Source organism: Mytilus galloprovincialis, chromosome 13 (genome assembly GCF_965363235.1).
Source record: "Mytilus galloprovincialis chromosome 13, xbMytGall1.hap1.1, whole genome shotgun sequence".
Lineage (NCBI taxonomy): Eukaryota > Metazoa > Mollusca > Bivalvia > Mytilida > Mytilidae > Mytilus > Mytilus galloprovincialis.
This window is the reverse complement of record NC_134850.1, coordinates 8,023,950-8,037,006: the sequence shown is the minus strand read 5'-3', so window position 1 is coordinate 8,037,006 and position 13,057 is coordinate 8,023,950. Positions and strand designations below refer to the sequence as shown.

Here is a 13,057-nt window from a genome sequence, read left to right as displayed (position 1 = left end):
GAATAAAAAACATGAAAGGCCAAATAAAGTACGAAGTTAAAGATCATTGATGATTATAACACCACAAGGGGATTTAAATGACTAAGTTGGACTTGCAGGGACACATACATTGTATACTCAACATAAATATCGGAATACCTCGAATGTCGGTACGGTCTGATCCTATACATGTTGGAAAAAACTCAATCATATCATGTTGTAAATATACCTTTCTGTTAAATTGAAAAGACATATTAACTTTCATATTGAACATACTAATGACAATCGATTAATATAAAAAAGAAGATGTGGTATGATTTCCAATGAGACAACTATCCACAAGAGACCAAAATGACACGGACATTAACAACTATAGGCCACCGTACGGCCTTCAACAATAAGCAAAGCTGATACCGCATAGTTAGCTATAAAAGGCCCCGATAAGAAAATGTACAACAATTCAAACGAGAAAACTAACTAACAAAATTAATGAAAAACAAATATGTAACACATAAACAACGACAACCACTGAATTACAGGCTCCTGACTTGGGACAGGCACATACATAAATAATGTAGCGGGGTTAAACATATTAGCGGGATCCCAACCCTTCCCATAACCTGGGACAGTGGTATAACAGTACAACATAAGAACGAACTATAAAATCAGTTGAAAAAGGCTTTATTCATCAGATGGACAAAAATACAAGTTGACGTGACCGGGTACTTATACATCCCGACACAAAAAGACACAATAAACAGACACAATGAACAGATCTGAGGGTACTCGCAGTTGTCTGACAGCTACTTCAAAGCCACTAACAACTAATAAAAAAATAATGCATCTAAGACTAAACTATCAATTCTTACACATCCAACATCCAATGGATTTAGTAAAAGACGCCATAAAAAGCCAGAGAAAAATATGACCTTGTGCAATGCCAAGTTACAGGTATCTACAGATTGTAGATCCATGAATATGTACATGTATATAACATACTAGTAACTTTAATTTACTGATAACAAAATCAATATCTATACCAATAAAAACAATACTCAATGATCTAATTACAGTGTAAATAGTTCACCTTTTAGAATACGTTAATTTCAAGGAGCGACAAGTTTACATGGATCATTTCTAAATTTCCGGGCACGGTTAACATTTCCGTAAAAATGAGGGTGTGTTATCCCGTTTGAAATAAGTTTTCTACAGGTACAATCAAACTTCAAAACCAAATCTTTATATCTATGGAAAAATTTAGTAAATATTATCAAAGAGAAAATTAACAGCTTCAATCACCTCATCACACCTCCAGTAAGTATATCTAGCATATTTACCTTTCTCATTAGAGAAGAAGGCTTTAAATGAGTTGCAGCAAATATATTTGCCAAACGACCATTTAATTAAATAGGAAAACTACCATTTTTAATTAAATAGGAAAACTACCATTTTTAATTAAATAGGAAAACTACCATTTTTAATTAAAAATATGATTATTTCAGTGAAATGATCATTAAAATATGCATAGATCTGACATTTTGTAACTTGGTTGAAATATCTAAAAGGGTAATCGTACCAGCCTAGATGTATAACATTGGTTTTTTTTAAAGTCAGCATGGTTTTAAAGTTAAAAAAACTTAGATTGAAAGAAGAAATTCTTTTCTACTTCTATTTTCACCAATTGACCAAATATCAAGCTGATTTGTTACGTATATTAATCGACTTACAGGATGTCGAATTAAGACGAAATCCTTCCATCCCAAGCTTCCGTGTTTGACGAACAGACACCGCTTAGCATATAAAGATTCCAGAATTCCATGTCCTCGGAAAGTCCTGTACCAATTGGTTATTATTCCATTAATCGGATAAAAGAAACAAGAATCCACCATCCCAACTGCGGAGACAAACAGCATGAGATATGCCAGGTAAACCTAAACAAGTACAGAAACATTTATTTTAAGTCTAGAGTTTGTGTATAACCTTTGAGTTTTAATGGTGGTCCTTCGTTTATGTGATTTTCAATGCTAATAAAATTGAGAATGGAAATGGGGAATGTGCCAAAGAGACAACAGCCCGACCATAGAGCAGACGACAGCAGAAGGTCACCAACAGGTCTTCAATGCAATGAGAAATTTCCGCACCCGGAGGCGTCCTTCAGCTGGTCCCTAAACAAATATATACTAGTTCAGTGATAATGAACGCCATACTAAACTCCAAAGTACACAAGAAACTAAAAGTTAAAATAATACAAGACTAACAAAGGCCAGAGGCTCCTGATTTGGGACAGGCGCAAAAATGCGGCGGGGTTAAACATGTGTGTGAGATCTCAACTCTCCCCCTTTACCTCTTTACCTCTAGCCAATGCAGAAAAGTAAACGCATAACAATACGCATATTAAAATCAGTTATGGTCATTCATCGATCAATGCCACTGCTGGTGGAGTTTTTATTCCTCGAGGGTATCAACATCCCAGTAGTCAGCATTTGGGTGTTGAAATGAATTATCATTGATATGGTCATTAATATAAATTAACTGTGTACAAAACATTGAATTTTTCAAATACTATTGCTTGTATATACGTCAGGAATAGATTAACTTAGCTGAATTTGGCAAAACTTTTGAGAAATTGTGGTCCAAAATGCTCTTTAACTCCGTATTTTTTTTTTTTTTTAAATTTGTAGCTTTTTTTATTCGATTGTCACTGAAGAGTCTTTTGTAAACGAAACGCACATCTAGCGCAAATTAAAAATTTTCAAACCTTGTATCTATATTTATCTCTTTTCATTATATTTTTTTTATTTATGTGTTACGTAGGTGGTCATATCAGCAGCATGAGTTCGAATACCGGTCAGGGAAGAACAAAAAATTAGCGTCCGCAAATATAAAGATCTGAGATCGCTGGTCTGATATTTAGACGAATTCTATATACATAATGTATTTTAAAGATTACATAAGTGAAGGACCACCAATATATATACATAAGTACCCGATTTTTATCCTTTCAGTTATTTTTCCCTATTTTTTCTCTTATCTGTTCTTTTAGCCACTATTCTTCGCTTTTCCCCTTTATTTTCTATTTTGTATTTAGAGTTCAATACAGCAAAAAAATCACGCACCCGGATGCGTGCTTAAACTGGCTCCTAAACAAAAATGTGTATTAGTTTAATGTTTATGTATTTAACTCCGAAATATATAAAAGAAACTAAAACAAAAAATCATACAAGACTTATAAGGGCCAGAGACTTAGGACAGGCGCAAAAAGGTTGTTTTGTTGTTTCTACTAATTCCTTTTTTATGTTAATAATTTGAAACAGTATAAACGTTGATGACTGTGTACAATCAAAGGGTTGGTGCAAATGTTGATTAACGTTTAGTCCGCGAGTGTATCGCCTGCCATGTAAACAGAGCTTTTTCGGTGACACGCAAAATCATTAATATAATTATCATCTGCAAAATTACTGTTTATAAAATTTCTAATTTTTCAAACAGTTATGTTTCACATCCTCCAGTCTCACTTTGGTACAACTTTCCTTAACCCGTAATTTTTCTTCTTCAGAAAACGCCAATAGCAAGCCTGGAATGTGGCAGTTGATTTCCAGTCGTTCAATTATTTGATTGATTTAGGCGAGCTTTTGGTAGTGTCATATTTTAGGAACTTTTCCCTTTTTCATTCAACTCTGAATTTGATATTTTGAGTTTAAACAGATTATATGATGTCGAAAGCTCCATAGGTATTATAAGGGTAACCGCAAATTGATTAACAACTGGTACTATATAAACAATAATGTAATTTACACGTTAGAATTTCCCCCTAAGTTTGGTGTTTGGTTCATTTTATGTCCATTTCACATGTAGTGTTACCTAATTGAAAAGCTTATCACAAGAATATTGAAGAAATTAAGTTACAACGAATAAGTACATGTATGCCTAGTTTTTCACTCACTTTTGTCTTGATAACACTTTGACTATTTGACTGATAAGGTGTGATTTAACCTAGTATAATAACCCTTACCACAGATTCAATGACTCTTATATCAATTCAATTCAAAATATTAATTGTCATATAAACTCTTAACAATAAGTGTGTGAAAAATTATACAAAACATACAAAAAATCAATAGCAATACAATAGCAAAACACATCCATCAAACAAAAAGTAAAAAATTGAAAAAAAATATATCTATATAATATATATAAGTACGTCTGAGCCAGTGACAACTCTACAACAGATTTATCAATCGGATCACCAGCAGTGATAGTGATACATGGCTGTGTACATAATGTATATACAACTCGTCTAAACATCAACCCAACAATGTTAGATCTGTAAATTTGCTTTCGCAATTTTTTCGTTCTTCCCTCGCCGGGATTCGAACCATTGCTACTGAGATATCGTGACATCAAATCGCCTGCACTGTAGCCGTCCCGATAGACCACACAACCACCTTGGCTTCATAAAAATGAAGCTTTCGGTGGTCGGGTGTTACCTATCCACGTCAGTTTTAATCTAGCGTCGTACTACAGTACATGCTATATAAGGCATGAAGATGTTATTTTTACATATCAGCTAAATTATCTATAGTAAAGGATCCTACAAATTAATGTAAGATACAGTCACAGAAAATAATTATATTTATAAGTACGTCTGAGCCAGTAAAAACAGATTTATCCATCGATCTCAGTTGTACAAAAAGGATTGAAAATGTATTTTCACTAGTAGCAGCCGTTAAAGTGGTAGGGGCAAATTAAAAGTACAATTTTTACATAGCATTGCTTTTCTGTAACGAAAAGACTTGTATTTCACAACGGTGAAACCTTGATGTTTGGACATGTTTTCCCTCTCGACGTGCCTGGATTCCAGACTGATGCCATAATCGATGCTGGTCATATCAAAGCATCATGCATCGTTATTTTTGTATTTCATACAATTCCTTCACTTTATACTTGAGAGATTTTTTGGCATGCCACAAAACCAGGTTCAACCCACCATTTTTTTCTTTAAAAATGTCCTGTACCAAGTCAGGAAAATGGCCATTGTTATATCATAGTTCGTTTCTGTGTGTGTAACATTTACACGTTGTGTTTCCGTTGTGTCGTTTGTTTTCTGTACTTTTCTATCCCAAATTCATGTATTTGGTTTTGATGTTATATTGGTTTTACGTTGTGTTTCCGTTGTGTCGTTTGTTTTCAGTACTTTCTATCCCAAATTCATGTATTTGGTTTTGTTATATTGGTTATTCTCATCGGATTTTGTCTAATGCTTAGTACGTTGCTGTGTGTGTTACATTTTAATGTTGTGTCGTTGTTCTCCTCTAATATTTAATGCGTTTCCCTCAGTTTTAGTTTGTTAACCCGATTTTGTTTTTTGTCCATGGATTTATGAGTTTTGAACAGCGGTATACTACTGTTGCCTTTATTTAGCATTGGAAAACTACTATTGCCCTTATTAATATCTAGCGTAAATATCAAGTTTCAATCCTGGTCAATCCTGGTATGATGAGTTTATTTACAACCACTGGGTCGATGCCACTGCTGATGGAGTTTAAATTCACCGAGGGTATCACCAGCCCAGTAGTCAGCACCTCTGTGTTGACTTGAGTTATCATTTGAGTTATCATTGATATGTTCATAGTAATAAATTTACTGTAAAGAAAAGTTTGAATTTTGGAAAAAAACAAGGCTTTCTACCCCAGGAAAAGATAACCTTAGCTGTTTTTGGCAAAACTTTAGGAATTTTTGGTTATCAATGCTCTTTTACTTCGTACTTTATTTGGCATTTTAACAATTTTTTTTCATTCGAGCGCCACTGATGAGTCTTTTGTAGACGAAACGCCTGTCTGTCGTAAACATACAATTTCAATCCTGGTATCTATGATGAGTTTATTCATATATACTATTTTTTCCCAAACGTTCCTCAATAATTATGAGGAATATTACTGCACATAAAACGATCATTGTTACTTAAAAGTTCTATGTGACATTTGAGTATAACAAGTCCAGTATTTTAATTAATGACGAACGATAGATTCGAATTTCAAATGTGAGATTTTGATTTTATGATATCTTGTTTCAAAATAATCCAACCAAGTGAAAAGAAAGAAATCTATCAGCAATGTATTATGTATTGTTTGGGGACTTTCCGTTTTGAATTTTCCTCGGAGTTCAGTATCTTTGTGGTTTTACTTTTTACAACCCTGGAATATTTTAGCCTACCTTTTAAAAATAGCTTGTTCAGTTGAATATCTCTTTTGATCTTTTGAGTTGTTTTTATTAGAATTGTTTTTATTAGAATTGTTTTTATTAGAATTGTTTTTATTAGTTTCTTTTTCTTTATTTCCCCGAGGGTATCACAAGCCTAGTAGTCAGCACTTTTTGTGCTGACATGAATTATCATTGATATGGTTATATTTATAAATTTACTGTTTACAAATTGTTGATTTTTTTAAAAAACTAAGGCTTTTCTACCTCAGGCATAGATTACCTTAGCTGTATTTGGCAAAACTTTTAGGAATTTTGGTCCTCAATGATCTTCAACTTCGTACTTTATTTGGCCTTTTTAACTTTTTTGGATTCGAGCATCATTGATGAGTCTTTTGTAGAGAAACGCGCGTCTGGCGTATATACTAAATTTAGTCCTGGTATCTATGATGAGTTTATTTCCAGCAAACCAAAATAATGAAGAAAAAAAATAACATTATATGTAATGTGAAGAGCATTATTTAAGATCAGGTCTTTTATACCTGATTTATTTCAGTATGGAAACAAATGAAACGGATAAGAAATTAACATGTTGAATTATAATTGGTTGGTTAGTGTCCAGTGTATGTATGTTTATGACGATATGTGCAAAATATATTGGATCTCTGAAGTTTAGAGAACCACGTTTAATTTCAGCACAATATCTAAATGCTCGTTAATATGTCAATGCATAAATGTTCGTTAATATTCCAATGCACCTGAATATCTCCTAGAGGCTCGTGAATATCCAAATGTTAGCATATGATGAATCTTTCTAGAATTTCTACAATACAAACTCTTTAACATAGTATTAAAATGTCAATGGGAACAATAAAGGTAAGTGTAAATTGATAAATATTCATACAACAAGTACCATAATTACTCTACTTCATTGAAAATTGATAATTGCTTCATTTTCTTTCAATTTCACGTGACATGTCTATTTTAAAGTAAGAGAATGAAAATACCAAAAATAAAATTCAGAGCTAGTAAGTTGAAAAAAAAATGACAACTCCATGGCAAAACAAGAAAAGACAAACAACAGTAACCAAAACACAGCACAAAACTAAAGGCAGCTAATCCACACACGAACCCCACAAAAAAAACAAGGGGTAAATTATGTCATCGTAGGAAATTGATTAGACTGAAATAATAATCATCATAGTTTTACACTCACCATTTTTACTTGCTTACACAATTGGGCTATTTACTGAAAGGTCATCATAAGTGGTGATAAGAGGTGATTCAACCTTGAATATGAACCATTCCTAAGGACCAATCATGATATTTGTATAAAAGATTTACATCGTTTTGCTTATCATTTATCAGCAAAAAGTTGCGATTTTGAAAACTAAACCAGAAAAAGACAAGAACGTACCGCGATTTATATGTTAATTTTGACGAAATATGTTATGCATACATTGTATCTGTATGTTGTGTGTCGTACAACAATTCAATGTGGAGGTGATCAAATGATTATGATACTGTAGCTATAATCTTTATTTCATTTATACGTAAAAAAAACTCTCATTGGACAAAGAATGCCATCACCATTCATTGGGTAGATTTAAAAAAAATTAATTCAAATTGTAAAACTTGTGAGGTCATTCTGTCCCACTTGCATTAGTCTGCATCATATTAACAGCTCACATATGCGTATTTAGAAAGACAAAGTCAAAGAGCAAAGAGCAAATACGGCATTCGCTGAGTTTTCATAGATAAGAAATAAGAAAAGTATTGGTTAAGGTGTAAGTGAGAACCAAGCGGGATACATTTAAGTCTTTTTTCCATCACAGAGCCAACATCATAGTTATCAGAAGATAAAATTGATACTTTGGTGAATGGTTTTATAGTGGGAAATAATTTTAAATGAATGCTGGCGACAAAGAGAAAAATATTCAACGAGTGACCGAACAATACATTAACTCACGAATGCGCGTAGTGGGAGGTTTAGCTAGCTATAAAACCAGGTTCAATCCAACATTTCCTATATAAGAAAATGCCTGCACCAAGTCAGGAATATTGCTATCCATTCGTTTGATATGTTTGAGATTTTAATTTTGCCATTTGATTAGGGACTTTCCTTTTTGAATTTTCCTCGGAGTTCAGTATTTTTGTGATTTTTCCTTTTTGCATGAACCTGGTTTATAGCTAGCTATATATATAGCTTAACCTCTCACTTGTATGACAGTCTCATTAAATTCCATTATAATTCAAACTATGTGTGAACAAAACTAACAGACACAATAGGTAAAAATGTCAAAAATAGGGGTACAGCACTCAACATTGAGTTATTATTACTATGAAACAAACAAAATTGTAACCAGAGATAGAAAAAAAGGCATATATTAAATTTAACGACCTTATTCATTGCTTTTTTGTTTTATGATTTTAAGTACTGGGACCGAATCCTTGCTCTAAGCGGCACATGGTTAGGTTAGCATTAACTATGACGTAGAATCGCGCGTTTGACGTACATCAGTTGTTCAGCTTATAAACGTCACACAAGTAGGTATAAAATTATTTTGTCGTTCAAATAAAATTTAGAATGTGTCAAAGAGACATCAACCCGACCATAGAAAAAACAACAGCAGAAGGTCACCAACAGGTTTTCAATAGCGAGAGATTCCCGCACCCGGAGGCATCCCTCAGCTGGCCCCTTAACAAATATACACTAGTTCAGTGATAAATTAATGAACATCATACTAATTTTCAAATTGTACACAAGAAACTAAAATTAAAATAATACAAAACTAACAAAGGCCAGAGACTCCTGACTTGGGGCAGGCGCAAAAATGCGGCGGGGTTAAACATGTTTATGAGATCTCAACCCTCCTTCCCCTGTACCTCTAGTCAATGTAGAAAAGTAAACGCATGACAATACGCACATTTAAAATTCAGTTCAAGAGAAGTCCGAGTCTGATGTCAGAAGATGTAACCAAAGAAAATACACAAAATGACAATAATACATAAATATCATACCATCATAACATATATGAGAAGAACATAACCCGTGCCATGCCAATAACTGGTTTTTGAATAAATGTGTTTAGTTCCAATACAAAGACCCTATAAGTAAATCAATATTAACGCCAAAATATGCAATCTTTAATGACCTGACAACAGTGTCGTAACTATATCCCTTCTTAATAAGTCTATTTAAAGGTTTTAATAGTTTCTGAGGTGAAAACTGACATTTTTGTGCTTAATAAAGAATATTTCCATAAAAAAATTGGATGTGAAATACCTGAACGTATAAGAAGTCTGCATGTTGAGCTATATTCACGAATGATGTCCTTATACCGATGATAAAATTTAGTAAATGTTTTGACTAGTTTGTGATATCGAAAACCCTGGTGTAATAATTTTTCAGTAATACATAAATTTCTCTCGTTAAAATCTAAAACATTGTTACATACACGAGCGAATCGTACAAGTTGAGATATATAAACACCGTAAGATGGTGACAAGGGAACGTCATCAGCTAAAAATGGATGATTAACGATAGGAAATGAAAAATCATCTCTTTTATCATAAATTTTAGTATTAAGCTTTCCGTTAGTGATATAGATATCAAGATCGAGGAAAGGGCAGTGGTCATTGTTAGTATTAGCTTTATTTAAAGTAAGTTTAACAGGATAAATTTCTTTAGTATACATACTGAAGTCGTCATTATTGCGAGCCAACATATCATCCAAATATCTCAGTAAAAGTATTATTAAATTTGTTTATCAGATGTTGTTTCGATGGGTCTTTGCTGATTTTTGTCATAAATTGTAACTCATAGCAATACAAAAACAGGTCCGCAATAAGTGATGCACAGTTAGTCCCCATTGGAATTCCGATAACCTGACGATATACGGAAACTCCAAAGCGAACAAAAATGTTATCTAGTAAAAATTCAAGGGCATATATAGTATCAAAGCATGTCCAATTGACATAGTTTTTTTTGTTTATTGCTACTAAAAATGAACAGAGTATATTCTTTAGTTCTTTTGTCCCTTTTATGCATATCCTCAGCAGAATTATATTCAATAACCGGATGCCTATAAAGTTAGGTTATGTCAAATGAATATCCGTCACCAAAAACAGACAAAACCGTCGAATAAAAGAAGTATTACATGTTCATAAAGACAAATAAAATAAAATTGAGAATAGAATTGGGGAATGTGTCAAATAGACAACAACCCGACCATAGAGCAGACAACAGCAGAAGGTCACCAACAAGTTTTGAATTCAATGAATACTATTTTAAGTATAACACATTATTAAGATTTAAAAAAACGTCATTACGCATGCAGAATCTATAATTCAAGACCATCGTGTATTACTTGTGAGTTTGGTACGGATTATTTATTAACAAGGTCTTGATAACTTCAGGGGAACTTCTAGTTAGAAAAAGGACGAGACGTTTTCAGACATATATATTGTGTACAAGATGTAAGTTTGTAAAAATTATAATTTGTACAGGGTTTTTGTACAAGTTATAAGTTTTTTGACACATACCTTCTTGCAACAGGTGATACAGGTTTAACTTATAAAATGTACCAGTGTAATGTTTTAGATTAAAAAAATAATATACGTCAACCTAACATTTAGTGCTATTTTTCTTGCCTTCAAACTGGAAATGAGGATACCTGAATGGTTTAAATTTTAATTTAATTTTTTTTTCTTATACCATGTTCATATCTATACAAAACCTTTGTGAAGTCTTATAATGTTTTTGTATCAATGCTCAGTATAAGACTGTATCATGAAGTTGTGAAAAATTGACAGAAATATGCGGAGCAAAAGACTGTGTACCTGCAACATCCATTTTTGTTCATCAGGTCATAAAACACTGATAACTTGTACAAAAATTCTGTACAAATTATAATTTGTACAACATTACAACTTGTACACAACATTTATACCCCTCATGCCTGGTTCATCAACATTCTAATCAGACACTGGTGACGTTTTACATGCAACGTCTGAGTAGGAGCTGCAAGCTCTTGAATACCAAATAAGTTAGGGAAATATGGGCAAATGTATATCCCATATGTAGGCTGTTGTTATATTTAGTTGCTAATTAAATATAAAGTGCGGGGACTTGATAATTTAAACATTAAAACCGTCTTGTTTAACATATATAGTGGTACTGAGATGACTGTGTTTAACAAATTCTAGGTATTAGTTTAAAAATGAGGCGGAATAAGCCGTGTTTGTTGCTTTCTTAAATGAGTAGGTCCGGTAAAGGCCGATTTTGACCTCAAATTTCAGGTTCATCTGACGAAAGATTTTGGACACTTTTTAAAAACTTAAGTGTCTATTTCAGTTGATTGAATTAGTGTATGTAAACGATTGTAACCGATTTACTCATTAAAAACGCTCCGATTTAAGCTTAAATATGAAAAATCACTCAAATATGCCAAAAATGTGGCTTTCTAGATGGTTTTGTCAAAAATGAAAGTGAGCGCATCCGTGTTCATCCTCAACCTCTATGTGTTATGAATTACATTATCATCAAATACAACTAACATTTCAATATTAACAATGAACACAAATACGGCCACTTTCATTTAAGACCGTGAAAACCGTCTAAAATTTAACTAAAATGCTAAAATTATGAAGATTCCAGTAGTTAAGCATGACTTAAAGTATGCTAGTAACCGATATATATATATATGTTTAGACGAGTTATATATATATATATATAACTCGTCTAAACATATATATATATATACTCGTCTAAACATATATATATATATATATATATATATATATATATATATATATATATATATATATATATGTGCATTGTTTAGTAAAAAACAGCGCATATTTATGTAGCATAACTGAGCATTCTACTTTCCAATAAATAACAAAAGTTTACATTGTAACAATTTTGTAAAACTGCTATATTTTAGGGCCAAAAAGGGGTCTTACTGGACCTACTCCTTTACAGTTCTGTGGGATCAGAAAAGTTCGAATTGTTAATGGAAGCAACATCATCAATATACCCGAAAGTGAAATTAAATAAACTCACTGGCTTCTTTGATATGCTGGTTTTAGTCTTTCCAGAGACATATATACTAAAGAGTTTATTTATGATTATATGTCTCTGCTATTTCGGACCTTTCGTCACGGTCATATTATGGGTAAATTGATTGACAAATGTTTTAAACTTTTTAAGTTTAATTATGTTTAACTGAATTGTCTTTTGTCTATTGAGACTTGTGGTGGTCTGCGGTTTTCTTCTTCTTCTGATCAGACAAAACGGGGAGAGCCACTAACTTCGACAGGAATGATGAAATTTCGACTTGTTAATGAACAAAAGTTTTTGTTATTTTTAACTTGGCGTGTACTGGTTGACACACGCGCACAGTATATCTGCGTTATGGAATTACCGACTGCAGATTTACCACATAGAAGTAGAAATAAAAGATTAGAACACATCCTAGGTACCGAGAGACTAGCTGTACAGAAGACGAACTACTAAGTCTATAAACCACTCGGTCATGTCATATTGAATACACAGTTAACCCTCAGTTTTCAAGTTAAACAAGTTTTGAACTATGATTCACTGTGGAACGTTAACTTTGCCGGAACGATAAAGCCCGCGCTTTTTATTGCAGAATTCTTGGAAACATAATAAAAGTTTAAAACAAAACTATGAAAGAGTTAAATGTAAAAAGCATATTTACCGAGCACTTCAGCGAAATCGATATACACGAAATTCGCTAAATTTTCAACCAAATTAAATTATAAAAATGTATTGTATGTGTTCATATCACTGAGAAAAAAAACAGAAACACCTGAGGACAAAACTATTACCAAAATAAACCAGTAGCGGATCCGG

At 32.7% G+C, this 13,057-nt stretch overlaps 1 protein-coding gene across 1 annotated transcript in view; it reads right to left on the bottom strand.

Moving 5' to 3' along the window:
• The window catches only part of LOC143057386 (uncharacterized), a 36,807-nt gene extending 29,363 nt beyond the window's left edge, over positions 1 to 7,444 (bottom strand). Inside the window, exons 1-2 of the mRNA XM_076230691.1 lie at positions 7,394 to 7,444; positions 1,707 to 1,910 (exon numbers count right to left, since the gene is read on the bottom strand). Of these exons, the coding sequence (XP_076086806.1) occupies positions 1,707 to 1,910; positions 7,394 to 7,396 (207 nt within the window). The 5' untranslated portion in view covers positions 7,397 to 7,444. The remainder of the gene's footprint in view (positions 1 to 1,706; positions 1,911 to 7,393) is intronic.
• Positions 7,445 to 13,057: the final 5,613 nt, after the last annotated feature.